Source organism: Nicotiana attenuata, unplaced genomic scaffold (genome assembly GCF_001879085.1).
Source record: "Nicotiana attenuata strain UT unplaced genomic scaffold, NIATTr2, whole genome shotgun sequence".
NCBI lineage: Eukaryota > Viridiplantae > Streptophyta > Magnoliopsida > Solanales > Solanaceae > Nicotiana > Nicotiana attenuata.
The window spans coordinates 80,029-101,615 of NW_017672081.1; the positions used below are offsets into that span (position 1 = coordinate 80,029).

Consider the following 21,587-nt stretch of genomic DNA (forward strand, 5'->3'; position numbering starts at 1 on the left):
CCCACACTGCATTGAACTTCCTCTGAGTCCGTGGGAGTCCAACAACGAAGTCCATAGTGATCCGCTCCCACTTCCACTCAAGAATCTCAATCTCCTGGAACAAACCACCAGGTCGCTGATGCTCATTCTTAACCTGCTGGCAATTCAAACATCGGGCCACATATGCAACGATATCCTTCTTCATTCTCCGCCACCAATAATGCTGCCACAAATCCTGATACATCTTTGCGGCGCCCAGATTAATAGAGTACCGGGAGCTATGGGCCTCCTCTAAAATCAACTCTCGAAGTCCATCTACATTAGGCACAAAAACTTGACCCTGCAATCTCAAAACTCCATCATCACCTAAGGTAACCTGCTTGGCACCTCCGTGCTGCACCATGTCTCTAAGGACACACAAATGGGGATCATCATATTGCCAATCTCAGATACGCTCCAATAATGAAGAACGAGCGACTGTGCAAGCTAACACACGACTGGGCTCAGAAACATCCAGCCTCTCGAACTGATTGGCCAAAGCCTGAACATCCAAAGCAAGCGGTCTCTCACCGACCGGAATATAAGCGAGACTGCCCATACTGGCTGACTTCCTACTCAAAGCATCTGCCACCACATTGGCCTTTCCTAGATGATATAAGATGGTGATATCATAGTCTTTCAACAACTCCAACCACCTCCTCTGCCTCAAATTCAACTCCTTTTGCTTGAACAAATACTGAAGACTCTTGTGATCCGTGAACACCTTGCATGCCATGCCATACAGATAATGCATCCAAATCTTCAATGCGTGAACAATGGCTGCTAACTCCAAATCATGAACCGGAGAGTTCTTCTCATGAATCTTCAACTGTCGTGAAGCATAAGCAATGACCTTGCCATCCTGCATCAACACTGCACCAAGCCCAATACGAGATGCATCACAATAAACTGTATAAGGCCCTGAACCTGTGGGCAAAACCAATACCGGTGCCGTAGTCAAGCTGTCTTGAGCTTCTGAAAGCACGCCTCACACTCGTCCGGCCATCTGAACTGGGCACCCTTCTGGGTCAACCTGGTCATCGGGGCTGCGATAGATGAAAACACCTCCACAAACCGATAATAGTAGCCTGCCAATCCCAAGAAACTCTGAATCTCTGTAGCTGATGCTGGTCTAGGCCAGTTCTTGACTGCCTCAATCTTCTTCGGATCAACCTGAATACCCTCTGCTGATACAACATGACCTTGAACTACAACTGAACTCAACCAGAACTCACACTTCGAAAACTTAGCATATAACTGACTATCCCTCAAGGTCTGAAGAACCACTCTAAGATGCTGCTCGTGCTCCTTCCGGCTGCGGGAATATATCCAAATATCATCAATGAAGACTATCACGAACGAATCCAGATAAGGCCTGAACACTCGGTTCATCAAATCCATAAAAGCTGCTGGGGCATTTGTCAACCCGAATGACATCACCAAGAACTCATAATGCCCGTACCGAGTGCGGAAAGCTGTCTTGGGGACATCGGATGCCCTAATCCTCAACTGATGGTAGCCAGATCTCAAGTCAATCTTTGAAAATACCTTGGCACCCTGAAGCTGATCAAACAATTCATCGATCCTCGGCAGCGGATACTTATTCTTGATCGTAACTTTGTTCAATTGCCGGTAATCAATGCACATCCTCATTAACCCATCCTTCTTTTTAACAAACAACACCGGCGCACCTCAAGGCGAAACACTGGGTCTAATGAAACCCTTCTTAAGCAAGTCTTGCAACTGCTCCTTCAACTCTTTCAACTGAGGCGGGGCCATACGATACGGCAGAATAGAAATGGGCTAAGTGCCCGGAGCCTAACCAATGCAAAAATCAATATCCATGTCGGGTGGCATACCCGGCAGGTATGAAGGGAATACTCAGGAAACTCACGAACAACGGGCACAGAATCAATAGAAGGAACCACTAGGCATGACCAGACGCGGCGCCAAAATAAACCGAAGCTTCTCTGCTACAACCCAGAACAGTACCTGCACCTCCACCTCTAATACCACTACCTCCACCTCTAGCATCTCTACCTCCACCTCTAGCTAACTGAGCGAGCTGGACGAGTCCCTCAATGAACCTCCTCACTCTCTCTCTCTCAGTGGGAAGTATGATAAGAGCATGACGAGCCAAATCGATGATTCTGATCTCGTACTAAGTAACAGTCATAGAACCCTACTGGAGATGCTCAAACTACCTCCGATATGCCTCCCTCTGAGTGGTGGGGAGAAACTTCTCCAGAAATAGCTGAGTGAACTGCTCCCAAGTCGAAGCTGGTGATCCGGCTGGTCTAGCCAAACAATAATCTCTCCACCAAGTCTTGGCGGATCCAGATAAGCGAAAAGTGGAAAAGTCGACCCCATTGGTCTCAACTATCCCCGTGTTCCTAAGAACCTCGTGGCAGCTGTCTAGATAATCCTGGGGATCCTCAGAAGATGCACCGCTGAAAGTAGTAGTGAAGAGTTTGGTGAAGCCTATCCAACCTCCACAAAGCCTCCGAAGACATAGCTGATCTATCACCAGTCTGTGCTGTTGTTCGGCTGAAGAAGCGGTACGTGACCTCGCCATTCGCGAAGGACAAGAGTAGGGGTTTCAATTTAGCACTGAGAGAACAAAATCGCACGACAAGAAAAAATAGATGTGAAGTCTTCTTCCTAACTCTGTAGCCTCTGAGGGCTAAATACAGACGTCTCCGTACCGATCCCTCAGACTCTACTAAGCTTGTCTGTGAACTGTGAGACCCATGTAACCTAGAGCTCTGATACCAACTTGTCACGACCCGGATTTTCCACCCTCGGGAGTCGTGATGGCGCCTACTAATACGAGCTAGGCAAGCCAATTATTTGCACAATTCACCTTTTTACCCATTTTATAATCATTAACAATTGCGAAGTAATAACATTTAACCAGCGGAATTTAACTTAAGCGGAAGAGAAAGCAATAAGCTATCAGAACATGAATCTAATACAACTGTTTGAATCCCGACTACCCAGAACTGGTCACAGTTTCACAGACGGTCTATGAACACTACAAATAGAGGTCTGAAAGAAATAAATACAACACTATCTCTGGAAATGCATGAAAGAAACAGGAATAGTAGATGGAAGGAGACGCAAGGCCTACGGACGCCTGCAGGACTACCTCGGGTCGCCTGATGAACAAGAATCAGCAATCTCACTGCGGTCCGAAGTCTACAACACTGGGGTCTGCACAAAAGAGTGTAGAGTGTAGTATCAGCACAACCGACTCCATATGCTGGTAAGTGCCTAGCCTAACCTCGGCGAAGTAGTGACGAGACTAGGACCAGACTACCAAATAAACCTGTACAGTTATATAATATACAACGAAAAAGTAAAGCAGGAATAAGCAAGTAAAGGTGGGGGGGGGGGGGGAGAAACATGTTGCGGGGGTATACCAGTATTAACAGTAAATCCAGAGTAACAGTCTAAGGGCAACTTAGAATTCACAGCAAAACAAAAGAATCAAATATCCAAACTAAACACGCTTGTACTAATAATTGTTGCGGCGCGCAACCCGATCCCAATATATATAACCACATTGTTGCGGCGTGCAACCCGATCCTTATCTTTATCATTGTTGCAGCGTGCAACCCGGTCCACATATAATATTGTTGCGGCGTGCAACCCGATCCACATATAATATTATTGCGGCATGCAACCCGATCCACATATAATATTGTTGCAGCGTGCAACTCGATCCACATATAATATTGTTGCGGCGTGCAACCCGATCCACATATGATATTATTGCGGCGTGCAACCCGATCCACATATAATATTGTTGCGGTGTGCAACCCGATCCATATATAATCTTGACAATCATAATGAGAGTCCCGACAAGGGATCAATAAGGTCTACACTATCCCGGGAAGGGATTCGACAGCATAAGTAATTACGTCCCGGCGAGGGAGAAACAGCTATAACCAAACTTGTTCCAACATCTAACTACCTCAGCTATAACCAAACTCGTTCCAACATCTAACTACCTCAGCTATAACCAAACTTGTTCCAATATCTAACTACCTCAGCTATAACCAAACTTGTTCCAACACAAAGAATCATCAACCTAAGCATCCGTAATATCAATTAAGAACACAATGCAAGGGAATCACAATTCAACAGTAGCCCGGCAAGGGGGCAACATAATGATCTCTCCTCTTTCTCATTTTTACTTCACAATTCACTTCACAACTCGAGCCAATGCTCTAGGGATTCAATTATCACTTATACTTTCACAATTCGCTATACAACTTGAGCCAACGCTCCTCAATGTTCATAGATCACAATTCTTTCCACAAACTTTACATAACAATAGAAACCTTCACCAAGGCATGAATAATACAACGAAATCATGAAAATCACAATATAAGACTCACGGTTATGCTCGACACCAACATATAGATACTCGTCACCATGCCTATACGTCGTACTCAACAACAAACAAATAGCAAATAGGACACATCTCCTAATCCCTCAAGCTAAGGTTAGACCAAACACTTACCTCGAACTTCCACGGCCAACTCAAGCCTCAAACACCGCTTTCCCTTTCGAATTTGGCTCCAAATCAATCGTATCTAAATATAATCGACTTAATAACATCAATAAATGCTTAACAATCCAATTCCAATACTTAATTATAGTTTTCTAATCATTCTTCCCAAAAAGTCAAAAATTGACCCCGGGCCCGCTTGGTCAAAACACGAGGTTCGGACCAAAACCCGATCACTCATTCACCCACGAGCCCGAATATATATAATTGGTTCCAAAATTTGACCCCAAAACGAGGTCTAAATCACAATTAATCAAAAAGCCCTAACTCTACCCAAATCCCTAATTTTCTACCCTTAAGAACATGATATAGGCCTAGAAATCTAATGGGTGTTAATGGAAATTGAAGAAAATGAGTCTAAGATTACATACCTATGAATTGGTGGTTTTCCCCTTTCAAAAATCGTCCAAATTGGTGTTTAGATGAAGAAGTTATGAGTTTTTGGTGAAAATCCCGTAATGGCTACTGTTTTAAGTGTTGGGCGACATTGTTCATCGCGTTCGCGAGAACACTGTCGCGATCAAGAAGAGCTGCCAGTAAGTGGACTTACGCGATCGCGATTTCCTCTACGCGTTCGCGAAGGGTAAGCCTCCCTGACCTTCGTGTTCGCGGACAGCATTACGGGTTCGCGTAGAAGAAAAGACGAGTCCCCAGCCCATCTCCAGTTTACACTACGCGTTCGCGTCACACAGGTCGCGTTCGCGATGAGCAAATCCACCCCTGTCCCAATTTCCCTTTCGCGATCGCGAGTGTTACTACGCGATCGTGATGCACAAAAGATCTGTGCACTTACAGCAGCAATTCTGCAACTTTTCCTAAGTCCAAAACCTTCCGAAACACATCCGAAACACACCCGAGCCCTCGGGGCTCCTAACCTAACATACGTTCTAACTCAATAACATCATACGAACTTAACCGTGCGATCAAATCGCCAAAATAACTTCAATAGCAACGAATTAAACCCCAAAATCCATGGAATTTTTTCAAAACTTCATAAAGCATCAAACTTTGCATTTACGGTTCGAATCACGTCAAAGGATTCCGTTTCTTACCAAACTTCACAGAGTTATCTTAAATCACATATAAGACCTGTACCGAGCGCCGGAACCAAAATACGAGCCCTATACCAACATATTTAAATCAAAATTCATTTCAAATTCCTTTAAACAATTTTAGAAAATAATTTTATTTAAAAATTTATTTCTCGGGCTTGGGACCTCGGAATTCTTTTCCGGGCATACGCCCAAGTCCCATATTTTCCTATGGACCCTCCGGAACCGTCAAATCACGGTTCCGGGTCCGTTTACCCAAAATATTGACCGAAGTCAAATTAACTCATTTTATAGTCAAAATTTATCATTTTTTCATAGATTTTCATATTTAGGCTTTCCGGCTACGCGCCCGGACTGCGCACGCAAATGGAGGTGAAGCTAAAAGAGGTCTTTAAGGCCTCGAAACATAGAATTCATTTTAAAAACAAGTGATGATCTTTTGGGTCATCACAGTGCATTTTTTAACTGTTTAGCCGCTTTTTTATTTAAGGAATTATCTGGAACAAGTTACGATTGTCGTACACTTGTTTGTTTGATACACATTGCGAATCGTGTCACGGGAACCGTACCCACTATCTACAACATGTTTAATTATTAACATTATTAGAAGTTGTCGCCAGGTCACATAAATGTACCCCCGAATTTAGAAATTAGGTATCACAACTACGTCACGAGAACCGTACCGTAGCTATGATAATTTATTATTAATCGCGCCTGAAGCAAGCTACGATGTTCATGACTCATTTACAATTGAACCCAATTGAATCACACACAACAAATTATTCTCCAAACCTAAACTAATATTTTAACGAGCTACTTTGAAACAAAACGACGTAATACATTATACTCCAGAAATATTTCATTTTCCCATTGGAATTTGAAAACTAAAGATTAGCTAAGTTTTGGAAGAAAATCCAAAGGTTATCGTACATGGACAAAACTGTATGTGAGCATAACCCCAATACTAAAATACTAGATGCAATTAGATTACAGAAATGGATGTCTATAGGTGAATGAAGACAAAGTGCAGCAACTTTTGTGAAATCATTCAATGTGGTTTAGAGGTTTTCCGAAATTCAGTTCAATAATGACTAACCTTTTCAAAGCAGGTTTAGTTATGCAAACAAATAATCTGATAATATTGAACTCCCATAGAAATTTCTTAACTAAGTACACTGGATTCTCGAGAATCTAACAGATTTAATCAGTTATCAGGATCAAACATGCATAATTGACATAAAACAAACATCAAATGCTTTGAGCTGGAGATCAGTAAATAACACCGTGTAAGCAAATATTCAACCTTTACGCTACCAAAAATATGAGAATAGAACCAAGCACCTGATTGCTTTTCAAATATGGACCGGAAACCTTGGACGCGACAACCTCGACGGAGCCGCAAACCTGACTGGAAACCTCGATCAGTAGCTAGCGACGGCGAACTCGAACTCGACTCTCCGAGCTTCTTTCAACGTCAGTTAAGGAACCCGTTTTTACTGATTTTTGGTGACACTTTTGAGGACTGTTTAGGGTCGTTTTGAGTCTGCTTTGGAGAGTAATCTCAGCTAAGTTTCGGCTGATTTTGGTGTGCGGCTCCTTTGTATTTCTCTCTGTTGGATGTGTGCGTGCTTAGGCTGCTGAGAATGGGAAGAAGAAGGGTGTTTTCGCGTGTGTCTGTGTGACCTCTTGCGGGTGAAGTGGGGAATTGGGGGTGGAACAGTGGCGGAATGGCTTGGTGGGGAGATGGCCGTTCTTTTCTTTTTTGTATAGGTCTAGGAATTGAAAATTTGGAGTAGGGTTTCTATGATTGGGTATTTTATATGGAGGTGGGAAGGGATGATGGCCATTGGATTAGAAAGAAATAGATGGTTAGGATTAAATCTTGCACTTAAGTCGGCTAATGGGTTGGCAAGAATGGGCTAATGGGTTGGGAAGAATGAGCTAAGGGTAATTGGGTTGGACCATGTCTTTTTTGGTTTGAACGTAGGCTAAAAAGACCAAATAATACAATGTATCTATAAAAATGTAAAAATCACTCTAAATTAAAATAAACTAATATAAAACTAAATACTACGAGTAAAACTAATTTTTTTTTATTTTCAAGTGTTATAATACTAAAAATATAAATATACTAATTGACTTTAACCTAAAGATGAAAATATTTATTTTATTTTTTGTGATAAGATAAGTAAAAGAGTCAAAACTAATTGAAATAGCAATATTAGGCCTCAACTAAATATTTCTATGCTAAAATATGAAAAATCTTGGGGAGGGTGAAAAATCACATGACTACACTAGCCACAGAAACCAAACCGCATGAATAACAGATAGGAATATATAGAACTTCAATTCTAGCATATTTTCATCAAAATGACACACTCATAAAAGCTTAAAGCAAAGGTAAAATGGCAATTCTAACATGGCTAGCTTTAATCAGCCAAAGGTCAACTTCATAAATGGATGAGGGTAAGAAAGCTGCAAACAACTTATGTAACAAAGAATCAGCTTAATGCATTCTTCATTCAGAATTAATATACTCAACCAGTTTTTGATGTCATGAAACTGGAAATAATGAATTGGATCAAGGGCATGGATCTATCATTTTTCCAAGTGACCAACAAGAAACTTATAGTCGCAAATTCTTTATCTTTACTATTAGTTTCTTGCAGGATCAATAGACTCAAAATTACATACTTGCTAGAGCTGAACAGAATCTCTACCACAGTCCACACCAATAAAGCCCGAAAATAAAGCTTGTATCACTTTTAGGGTGTTAGACGTATCAGAATGCAGATATTGTTATTAGCATGAGCTGAACCAAGTATTAAGCTTCTGAATGTCTAACCATCTGTTACCGGTAACTAGTCAAAGTAAAAGAACCCGGTCACAATAAAGAGAAAGCTTATCCTTCTATGTAATATTACAAGAGCTATGCTTCTTCTATGGAGAAAAACTTTTTTACTTAAAATAACTAACTGATATTTCTGGTATGAAACAGAGAACTGGCACCAAGAACATATTCATCAGTCTTTAGACATATGACAAAACAGTGAGGCAACTAACAGGAATTTTGTATTTATGTTCAGCTATCGGCCCTCAATACTGGCTTGAGAAAGTTTTGAAGCTGATATATCAGGAACATACTCCATATGGTTCCAACTAAGGTGCTAACTTGGTAAGAGAATGAAATAAATAATAAAAAATCGGAAAAGGGCGCAATGAGTTCAGCTCGCTCCAATGCAAAATGTATAGAGCTTACGCCCGGTAAAACAAAGTATTTTCATTACAAAGTGACATTTAAAAAGGACATCCAACCTGCGAGGTTAGGAGTAGAGACAAGTCTTATATGGTAGGTTGACGGGCTAGTTTTCAACCAGCCAGCCAAGCTGTAGACCACCTCAAGACCTTCTCCATGCTTTTCAACAAATTCCTGAAGCAACCTGTTATAAATAAGCAACTAGCCTTAGCATTACAAGATGGACAAACCAAAACATACCTTACAGAAGAATTCACTAAAAGCTCTTACCTTTTTGCAGAATCTGATGACACCAAAAAATTTCGACTCAGCCACTTGTATGAGACCTGCATCCCAATAAATATAGAAGTTTAGATGGTTACTCTTTATTGTTCCTTCACCTCCCCACCCACTCCTCCTCCAACCCCATTTGATTTACTGGGTTCGTAATCTATTAGTTGTACCTCTTCAGTGGACTTCTCAAAACAAATATAGGGTCCATAAGTTATCTTCCAGATCTGCCCCTGCATCAACCCCCCCCCCCCTCCCCCCCAAATAAAAAAAAACCCAACCAGAAACAAGGGGAAAGTGAGTTATTAAGAACTGCTCCCCTTCCCCTTGAAATTCTACAACTAACTACCAGAAAACTGTCTGAACCAAAAAATATGTGCTTCCTACATTAATGAAACTTAGCTTTATTTTTATTTTACTTTTTTTCAGCATTAGCAAACAGAAAACTTTCTGACTAAAACAACTATGCTTTCTAAAACAATAAAAAATTACTCCCGTTAACCAATTTCTGTTATATCCTTTTCTTTTTAGTTTGTTCCAAGAGAATGATACTTTTCTTTTATAAAAAGTTAACTTTAAGCTTCCCATTTTACCTTAATGAGATATTTATAGCCATAAAAATTTCTATGACTTGTTTTAGAGTACAAGCTTCAAAAGTCTTACTTTCTATCTAAAACTCCATTGCATTCAAACAATGTCACATAAAGTGGGACGAAGAGAGTAGCTTTTTTTTTTCAGAATCAGCAAGCAGAAAACTTTCTAAAACAACTAAGCTTTGTAAATCAATGGAAAATAGCACTTTCTAAATTCTTTTAGTGAAATTAGCAAAAGTAAGGAGCTGATGGGATCAAAAGTCGTGTTCAACAGGTCACTTATTATGGCAATTAGAAATATGAAAATTGAAACCTTTATATGAAATTACCGAAATGATAATTTAACAGTAAAAAGAAAAAGGGAATATACTGAAACAAGCGAGAGAGTTTACCACTTGAAGTTTGTCTGATACAAGAGCTTGAATCTCATCGAGGATGCCTAGGGTTTCCATATCATCCGCCATTTTCGGGTACGTCCGGTACGGATCGGGTCAAATCTCACAGAGGAGAAACAGTATCCAAATTTCCCCCGTAAAGAGCACTCGATTTCCCGCCATTGTAAAGGACTTGGGGTTTTTATATTGGGGATAGGGATGGTTGTGCGAGGGGTGTTCATAAAAACTCGAAAAACCAAACCAAACCGAAAACCAAATCAAATCGATCAAAAAATCGATACTTTTTGATTTGGTTTGATTTTTGTTTTGAATTTTAAAAACAGAATCAAACTTGGTTTGATTTTGGTTTTAATCAGAAAAAAATCGAAAAAAATCTAACCAAACCTACTATAGGAGTAGCTATATAAAATTTATTATTACACCGATATATATATATATATATATATATATATATATTTTTATACAAAGTTTCAAAAAATTTATGGTAAACGTTAATAGTTTGCACTTTGCACTTTTACTATAGTTCTTTACTTTTACATTCTAGTTTGATTGGTATTTTTCTTTTGTTAAGTGTAAGAATCTATTTCGTGTTAAAAATAATATATTTTTGATTGAGTCCTTAAATTATTCATCACTATTTGATTCAATTATCATCAGTATATCTTGGTAAATAATAGATTTCTCAAAGGGCAATTGATTTGATAGTGTTACGTTGTAAATGTGGTCGCCGGGGTATGTGTTCGGTAGTGTATGTCTGATATTTAAGAAAAAAACGACAAATAACCGAAAAAATCGAAAACCGACAAATCCCGACATAAACCGAATCGAGAAAAAACTAACTTAATTGGTTTGGTTTGGTTCTAATATTAAAAAAACCGACTTACTTGGTTTGATTTCTTTTTTAGGAAAAACCGATCCAAACCGAACCATGAACACCCCTAGTTGTGCCTTTGGGAACTCACGTGCGCTTCACGTGCTTGGAGGTAGTCTACCCCTAGAGATTTTACAAAACTGAATTTTAATTTTGTGAATATGCAGTATTTAAACATATATGTTTGGTGTGAGTATGTAAAAATTATTTTTCAGAAAAAAGTTTGTCTTGTTATTTAACCGTCACTAGAATAGAAACTACTATTTAAAATGGGCTAACTGCCAAAAAAGATAAACAAAGAAAGTCGTGATTTTCATTTTAATGGATATTTTCTTCAAAGAAGAGAGTAATAACATCTATTCGAAATTGTCCGGGGTGGACTGTCAAAAGTGAGTGACTGTTCATCGGAACTGTTATAGTCCGAATACTCATAAGGTAGGGTCGACGCCCGCCTCCCCCCAAACTGTACTTGCAAGTTTCCCCGCAAAAAGCTCTCCACGCCTACTCTTAGAAAGAAATTTTCATAGACCTAGGCCTAATTCCATCGATGAATCATTCGAGAACGAATTTAGCGAGACTAATCTAATCTTATTCAACCTTAGATGGGAATTAGGGCGAAGCCTGGGGTGGTCTCTGCCAAACCTGTAGTATAAGGGTGCAACTGGTCAGAGGCGGATCTAGAATTTAAATTTTATGGGTTCAACTTTTAAGGTTTTGGCATTAGACTCATTATATTTTTAAAGTTATAGTTTCATATCCACTATTTTGTGGGGGATTTGCATCTATACCCGCTTTTTAGGTTACGTTTTAACTTGTGCCCGCTTTGCAAAAAAAATTGCATGCATACCCACTTTTTCGCATAACTTCAGCATACGGGGCTGAAGTAGCAAAGGCAATCACGCAAAACTTCAGCATTCTAGTAGACGGTCCTGAAGTAGCAAAGGCAGTGCTGAAGTTTTTTTGTCCTGGATAAGATGCTGAAGTTATTTAGTTCATTTGTAAAAACTTCAGCATTAAAATAGCTGAAGTTTTTTTGTCCTAGATTCATTAGTTTTGTTATAAAGCTTTTTAAAAAACTTCAGCAGAAGATGCTGAAGTTATTTAGTTCATTTGTAAATATTTCAGCAGTAAGAGGGTGTTTGGCTAAGCTTATAAGCTGATCAAACTAGCTTATAAGCACTTTTCGACTTATTTACGCGTTTGGTAAAGTTAAAAGTACTTATAAGCCAAGTGCTTATAAGTCAAAAATAAGCCAAAAGCCATAAGCTGGTCACCCCCAGCTTATGAATTTTTAGCTTATAAGCACTTTATGTTTGACCAAGATTTTTACTATTTTATCCTTAAAATATTCTTTTTTAGAACAAAACTCTTACATCGATACTCACTGCCTCAAGTATTTTTTCAACCTAAACTCCCCTTCCCCCTGCCTCTTCAAGTCTACAATTCTCATTGACTATTTAAGATAAGCAAATTCTCTATTCCTTTGCATTTTTGTATCTATGTGATGGTGTATTAATCTTTGAATTGTATGTAATGAATTAGGACATATCAAATTTTTGGTGTATTGCTTTCTAAGTGTTGTGGTGATGAAGATAGTGTTTGTTTCTCTTCAAATATTTTGTCCTATTTAGGTTTATTTTTTACTGAGAAACTTTTGTCAATTTGTTAATTATTATAACTTATGATTATATGCTTATCATAAAATAAATTAGATTTATCATAAAAGTTATCTTATCTAAGCACAATTATATTTAAAATAAAATGACAAATAGAATATTTTGTATTTGAATCAATCTGGAATCTAAAATATTGAAGAAATTACGCCCTTATAAGTGCAAACAGTTCTAAGGTTATTTAAGTCATTGTAATAGAAAAAGAGCTTATGAGCACTTTTTTATAAATTACTGCAGAAACTTATTATTAATTTTAGCACTTGTATCCAAACACGTAACTGCTTATTTATTAAATCAGTTTCAGCACTTACAAGTGCTTTTCAGCACCTAATGCTTATCAGCTACTTCAAATCAGCTAATCCAAACGGGCTCTAAATAAGCTGAAGTTTTTTCTGGATAAGCTTTTTCAAAAACTTCAGCAGAAGATGCTGAAGTTATTTAGTTCATTTGTAAAAATTTCAGCACTATATAAGCTGAAGTTTTTTGTGCTGGATAAGAATTCTTTTTGTAAGCAAGATGTCTTCTTCCAGCAGTTACTCCAACCCTCCATCCGCTTCCTGCAAATTCTTGAGAAGAAAACTCTTTTCCCTTTTCTTTTTTTATAGTGTTAATGCAAAAGATTCCACTGTTTCTAGTTGGAGTACTTGTTAAATAAATTTGATAGATTTAATCTGTATGGTTAGTTCCAGAATTTGGAATGTCAAAAGTGGACTTAAAGGAGGGGATTGTCTCTTTTTTCCAGTGACACATAGCTTGGGATATATGGAGCTTGTTTTACCAACTCTTCGCAATCAGTGGCGGAGGCAGGATCTTCACAAAGGGGTTTAAAAAAAAATTTCTGTAGCTAATGGGAATTGAATCTGTGACCTTGTGAAGGTTTTGAACCCCCTTGACCACCAAACTACACTTTTGGGTTGTGTTAAGGGGGTTAAAAACTTAATATATAGAGATAAAAACCAATATATACAGTATAATTTTTCGGCGAAGGGTTTGCGCCCCCTAAATCCGCCCCTCGCAATATCATACTTTTCACTTTTCTCAGTACCATCAATGCTGACTTAATGCGATACGCCAGTTATGAATCAGGAGGAGGAACAGGTACACTAATTGGTCAAACATATGGAATGGTGGTAGTATTAGAGAAATAATCATACTGCCTTTTAGTTGTTAATAGAAGAAGAAGAAAAAGAAAACTAAGGAGGAGAAGGAGGAGGAGAAAAGGGCTGAAGTTGTTTAAAAACTGGGTACAAGTTAAACTTTTTTAAATAATGGGTATAGGTTAGGGCGACCAAATAGGACGTCCCGTTCAATTTTTACATATTTTGTGCAATTTTAGATAATTTTTAAATATGAATCTTTACTCTGCGTCGAAAATTAAGGATTCAATTGAACCGATGATTGAACCGCACCTAAAACTGGTAAAGTGGGACAAACTCAACGGGTAATTATGTATTTTTCGTTTAGTAAAACGAATCGATAGACTGCCTTCAATTCTTGTGTAAAAGGATAATTTCGCATGTTGATTCCAAAAACACCTAACTAAACCCACTTGACATATTATGTATTTGACATAAATTATTTATTGCTCATCTCATTTTGAATTTAAACTTCTGGTCTAAATCATCATTTTCTTCAACTCGAAATTCATCATTTCGCTGTTATCTACAGCTATTATTAAATTATTAATTTTTACGTAGCCACTTAGTATAATCTCTCATGTGCAGATACTTAAACATGTAACGATATTATTTAAACAAGAATAAGGAATATCGAGGAGTTATTGATATTCTTCAAAAGTAAAAGTACACTGAAGTATATGAAGCTGAAATTGTATTGAAAAAAGTATTACCCAAATTAAGTGGTGAAATTCTTCCTCTGGGATACAAATGAATCCAATTAACGCATCTTGTTCGTTTCGTTGCACTAAAGCTAATTTGGTTTGATTCTCATGTTACAATTTATGTGGCGGTGCTTGTACGATATTTAAGAAAAAAATAACAACTTCTAAAACTTATAGTCTAAAATATGTCAAAAAAATTTGTAGCTGTTAAAACATGTCATTAAAGTGAATTTTTTTTTTAAAAAAAAAAAAATTGGTTCCAAATATAAAAATTGTCCTTTTTTGGTACAAACTAATAAGGAAAAAATTAAATTGGTTCCAAATATAAAAAAATTGTCCATCATCAGTTGTAAAGTTTACAATAGCAAGTTATTTTTACCTGTTGAAGCAAATAACCTGCGTTATTTTCAAGATTACAAATCTCACTATTTTATGGAAACTTACCTGTAATTATTCTTTGGATGACTTGATAGTCTAAAACCTTTTTTTTACATTGAGGGGTCATTTGGTAGGAGGTATTAGAAAAAATAATGCAAGCATTAGTGTTGTGTATTACTAATATCTTGTTTGGTACATTTTTTCAACATGTGTATAACTAATGCTTGTATTAGTTATACATCATACTTGTATTATCCTGTGTATAAGTAATGCATACAAAATCATGACATAGTAATACTATGGCTATTAATGCATGCATTAGTATGGTTAAAGACAAAATTATCCTTAAAGGTAGAGAATATGTATGTTATTTTTGTAAATAATATTTTTCTTAAAAGTTATGCAATGCATTACAATTTTTAATACACCACACCAAACAGTAGATAAGAAATAATATATGTATAACTAATGATTGCATTACTAATACACCTTATTCCGCACTATTCTTATACACCCTACCAAACGACCCCTGACAGTGTAAAACTTTCAAGAAAATACAGATAAAAACCGAAAGCCAAATGGAATATCTAACATAAGTAGTAAGATCAACATGAATCAATCATCTTAAGCTTTACACAATCATGATCTCAAAAAGTACAAGTATTATCATGAAGTGATCACAATCTCCACTGATGAAGACGGAGAAAGAGAATTAAATCTTGTACTGATAACAAATAATCAACTACACTAAGCCAGTTGTCTATCATCAAAATTAGAATTACCATAGATCTCTTCACATATTATAAAACTGCATTTTGACATAGTTGTTAAGAAACTAAAACGTATAATTACATGAATGTATCTCTCACATACTGTATTCCGCGCGCTCATGGTTGCTTTAGAAAAATATACTAGCTTAGATGTCAACTACTGTGCAACTTAGGCCAGAAATAATAAAACTCTTTCTTACTTCCGATAGAAAAAATTTCCTCATTAGAGTTTGTTTACTTGGCCAAATACTATCACAAGAGTCCATATGCCACCAATTATAACAGTTGAGACTTCTCAATTTAAGTGCCTTTTGATAAAGTTAAACCATCTCTATCTTCATTACCTTGGAGATGATCATTGTTAAAAGTTCAAAACCCAAGCAGATGAGACTTTCTGCAATATCAGGAAATCATTTTCAAACAACTTCGGACATGCAGGGAATTTTACACGTGCAGAAAAATGCAGCAGTGGTAGCATAACTAGATGCAAGTGTACCAATTCTGGGAAATGTTCTATAATATTAATAGCTAATGAGTAGACAGCATTTTGGACATTCTGTCCATTTTCTTCTTTTACCGCATTACCGTCTCGACCGAGGATCTTCTTGTGTCAAGTGGGTTCAAAACTTCAAATGCTCCCTCTTATCCTATTTTGCCTTGTTTTGAACAAAATTTAGTGATGTGTACAGTACTAATTTTTGACGAAGCAGGTTCAACTGAACCCGCTTAGTAATACGTGGGTCCGCCCCTGTTCACAATTAGATGAATGTCATTCACTGAATTGTTCTTAGCATAAGAATATCACATATTCAGTTCATTGAGAGAACTCACCAATCAGATGAAATGCTTATTCTAAGTAGAAGGTAAAAGAATACTGAGAAACTGTATTCAAAAACCCTTAACCTTCTATTTTAACAAATAATCTATACCTTTACATAAACATTACAAGAAAAAAAAATATCTTCCCAAATTTTGGGAGCTATTTCTGTATTACAATCAATGAAGTGCAATAACCTATGACTTTTCTAACAACTTCCTAATAGGTCCACTGCTTTTGAGGTAGCAGCATCAAAGGATGCTATTCCTTCTTACCTCGTGCAACATCAACCAGATATCTATTCAGATGCTGGCCAAATATCTTGGTAGAGAATGACTCAGTGACGTGTTCATGAGCATCTTGCCCCATTTTCTCTGCCATGTGAGGATCCTGAATAAGATTAGCCATTGCTAAAGAGAACTCCCGTGGGCTAGGGTCACAGAGGAAGCCGGTCACTCCATGCTTTACTGACTCCACCGGACCCCCACTGTTGCAGGCAATAACAGGTTTGTAGGCTGCCATTGCTTCCAGAGGAACAATGCCAAAATGCTCATCCTACTCTTCCCAAAAAGAAAAAAATGTTAGCCCGCTTTCTAGGTAAAAAGAAAAAAGAGAAAAGGCGCGAAAATGCTCTTCCTAACATCAATCAACTATGATGGTAAAAGGATATCCTACTCTAAAGAGAGAGAGAGATGTTCATCCGACAAGTCAGTCTATCAAGAAAACAATGGTGTTTTTTTCCTGGTTTGAAGAGATGTCAAAATTAGACGTACCTTTGGTGTATAAAGAACACATAGGCATTGGGCAAGCAGTGCGTTTCTTTCTGCAGTAGAGCAAGATGTAATGAATCTGACCCGCTGAGAAACACCTTCTCTTTCTGCCAACTTTTTCAGTTCTTCCAGATACTCGACATTCTCTCTGAGGCGATTATCAAAGCCACCTGAAATAAGAAGCAGGAAGAACTCCATTAACTTAACATGACTGATTTTATTTGAGCATATATTCCGCCACTTATGGTGGACAACAGGTATGTTGGAATTCGTATAATGAAGCATACTTCGAATCCATGTCTAAGGCGCTGAAGGCATATCACAGCTTTATCAAAACTTTAAGTGTAACAAAGCAATTTAGGAACTTTAACTCAGAGAAAATAAGGCTTATTTTCTCCAGCTAACTTCGATAACTTAGTAACATCTCAATAATCACCACAAAGAAAATATATATAAATGATAATATCTTATTGGCTCTCCATGAACACTGCATACCTCTAACAGAACACAAGAATTTAACTAATATACTAGATATCAAAAGTAGAATGGGCCTTCTGAGTCTTTTAAGAATGCAAATCAACCATACCAGATAAATAACAGTATACCACCATCAAATAAAAGATATGAGAAGCAAAACAGAATACAAGAAATTGCCAACTGAAGAACTGAATAAACTTGCCTGCAACAGTCAAGGAAACATCATCTATGTTAACTCCTTGGCGATCATGCATTCCATGGGTGTGAAGCATGGCAAAGGCAGATATCGCCAATTCTATGTTCTTTTTCCTCTCAAATCGATTGATGGATAGAAAATGCAACCTAAAACAAACGAACAATTGAAGTTATACTAACATCTGATGTATTATTTGTGTTTGTTTGCAAACCTCCCTCTTCCCCTTTCTTTTTATAGAGGGGAAAGTGCATGGAAGGGATTGTTTCGTGTTATTGTAATCAAACCTAGAACTAGAAGGTACCAAGAGACAGAAACATGTGTTTACTTGGTATCATTAGGTTTCTCAAAACTGATCCACATTGACTGCTGGGTATAAAACAGCTGGTTTAATCCCACGTGCATCTAGATTCTTGAAGGTCTTCGCAAAAGTAGATGCAGTAAACCTGCTGTTAACCAGGATCAAATCTGCCATTCCTATAGCTTGGCCAAGCAATTGAACAAGAAGCAGATGTTTGAACAGATAAGGGAAAAAGTAAAACATTGACAAATGAGAAAAAAAACACCAATGATAAAAGACAGACTGTTATGAAATACCTGTTGTTATTTCTTCTATGAAGTCAATAGGTTTCCGGTATATCCTCCTAAGAGCAATTGTATGTTGCGCCAGTAAGAGATCTGGAAAATGGCAGTAGAATACAACCTGCATGAGGTATAAATTTCATATATCTCTATGATCATATCTTAATAGTTGAATTTATCAGAGCATCCAAATGCCTTTGCAGTCTTCTTTAACTTCAATAGTGGAATGACAACAGAGACCTGATCTGCTAGTATTACATCAAATGAAGGCCACATAAGCAACAAGCAGAGAGCAACAAACAAGCACCGCAAGTATGCACATACTGCATGAAGCCGATAGAAGATATGACGGGGAAGGAAAGCACCATATACTGTAACATCAAAGACACCTGTAAAGTGTGGAATGTGTATTTACATCAGTCAAGTAAGGACATACTTGATGTTTCTTTGGCATATGACTGGAGCACAGAAAGTAAGAATTCTGACCAGACAGAGTCTCTTCAAAACATCGATTTTTATCATGGTGTGCAGTAAAAATATGAACTTTGTGCGCCAACGAAGCAAGTTCCATAGCAGCATCAACAACTAGCCTTTCAGCTCCACCTAAACATCATAAAATGTCAGACACATGAGTGGAAGAAAGGAGAAATGCTACATACATTATAAAATAAACTTCTGTTATCCCATAGATCTGCGCATTGCATAAAATATATCATCTGAGAATTATGCTCACAAGCATCTGACTGACACAATGTGCACACGTAATTATTGAGCATGACCACAAGCATACAGGAGATATTTGTATATGCAGCTGATTTGTGTCTTGACTAATCCTAGAAGGCAGAAGGCCTAACAAGTTATGATGAAGCCTATCAACACGAACAGGAGCAAATTTGCAGCCATCTTAAGTGCAGAATCATGCATCTCTCACTCTCTCCTTGAATCATGCGTCTCTTATTGTCAATAAACTGTAAAAGACCAATCTTAATGCAATTTCCTTTTCTTTCTTTATTTTCAAGATATATTATAAATTTAAATTTGTGTATCCACAGAAAAAAAGCCTAAGAACTTTCTTTCAGGGAATTGAGGTGGATAATTAAAGAGCCAATACTAGAAATTATTTTGTTTCATCAAACTCATGTCCACCTACTCTTTTGTACGAAAGAGAAAACTAAAAGCGACAAATTAAATCAGATTAGTCATTCGAACTGTAAGATTATAAGATGAGAGAAGACTCAAGCTTCTGATAGCTCAGCATTTAACCATCTCTTAGCCGCTCCTTTTTACCGATTTGATCAACCGTCCTCAAGAACCAACTGATTGTGAACACATAAAATACTAAAAAGTCGATGAGTGTTTAATGTAATGGGAAGAGAGTAGGTTAGTTGCATATCAACAGCCTAAGCATCTGTCATGCATGCTAAAATGATAAAATTGCTAAATAACCTAACAAGAAAATGTTGTCCCCAGATACGTTAAGCACCTCTATTGCTCTCATCTAAACAGACTTGACTTGATTTCTACGGAAAAATCGTGCAGCAAACCAAGTAACCAACGAAAAAGATTTTTAAAAGAAATTGCATGAAAGACAGGAAGTTACCAAGCCACATAAAACACTCTTTTGTTTATATTATGAGAGGAATTATCCGGGAATTCGTGGAAATTGTTCCATCAATAGTGAGTCATCCAAAGGCCTCTAGACAACTCAAAAACACAATGACCAATCCATACAAAAAGCTTTCTAATAGTATATATCATCACACTGTACAAAAATCATTCTTTCAGCAGGTCGATTAACCCAAATAATTTAATGGGGATGATGTAAATTACTACCACCTCCTCCCTTCAACTATCTTCCTTATCAATAAACCCATCAGTTACAATTCAATCCAAAACTAGTTGAAGGCGCCTATATAAATCCTACTGATCTTAGCCAAAAGCTCGAGAACAGACGTATTCTCTATGTAAATCATCTATACCCCAGAGGCAGATCCAAGATTTGAACTTTATAGGTTATAGTTCGATATTTTACCACAGCCCATTCGATCAACTGAATTTGAATTCTATTATTTGTACTTATTTAATGGATTTTTAAACACATATACAGAGTTTGAGCCAAAGTTATCCAAAGCCATAACTTGTATGCTAGGCCCGCCCCTGTCTATACCTATTCCGCTTTATTCACTAAGCAACATCCTGACAAATTCACTAGTTAAAGGATTCATATATGATTTTTCTAAGACTAGAAGTCAACCAACCCCCCCCCCCCAACCCCCACACACACGCAAAAAAAAAAAGACATTGGAGAAAAGGTAGATTTGGAATTCATGATCTTCTCCCACATATAAATCATTTTGATCGGTGAAGCAAATGATTCAACAAAATGCAATTACAAAAAGGTCTATCAAGAAATTTAAATATGTAAATTGATAACTACCGATTCCGAGATCGGGATGGATTATGGCTATATTCATCCTCGAGCTGCTCCCTTTCTTCTCCGTTGCTTTTTCTAAGAGAAAAAAAATCGGGAAACTTACACAAATATCCCAAATAAATTTCAACTTACCAACCTCTAGTCATTAGTCATACACTTATCAAAACTAGCCAACAAAAATTGAAAAACTATTATAAATAGAATTGTATTTATGATGAATGTCTATATTTAGAGAGATTCTAGGGTTCATTGCTTGGTGGCTAAGTCACCCTCTCCCTATAAATAGAGGCTTCTATTCCCATTGTAATTCATCCCAAATCAATAAGAATTTTCTCTCCCAACTTTTCTTTGCAATACTATTCTTCTTCTTTTATAGAAGCTCTGGGATTGAGCATAATGGCTGTCAATTGTTCCATGAACTTCCTTCATGATTAAATTCTGGATTTAAGGTAAGTATTTTATTTTATTTTTCTCTTTTAAATTCTTAAAAAATTCTACAATTTGATTTTATATACAAGCAAAGACAACAAAGTTTGATTATAACTCTAATGGAGTTTGTAAGAAATTATAACCACCTGAAGTGGTAAAATTTCTATGCCCGCCATGATCAAATTCATGTATG

The 21,587-nt window shown here is 37.3% G+C and overlaps 1 protein-coding gene across 1 annotated transcript; it reads right to left on the reverse strand.

Moving 5' to 3' along the window:
• Window positions 1-16,551: 16,551 nt before the first annotated feature.
• LOC109211705 (alpha-1,3/1,6-mannosyltransferase ALG2-like) lies at window positions 16,552-21,088 on the reverse strand. Its single transcript, XM_019375270.1, is given in 9 exon segments — window positions 16,552-17,064; window positions 17,283-17,449; window positions 17,959-18,098; window positions 18,278-18,300; window positions 18,302-18,426; window positions 18,547-18,652; window positions 18,772-18,920; window positions 19,018-19,134; window positions 20,969-21,088. Coding segments are annotated over 9 exon segments (1,158 nt in total). The 5' UTR covers window positions 21,006-21,088; the 3' UTR covers window positions 16,552-16,770.
• Window positions 21,089-21,587: the final 499 nt, after the last annotated feature.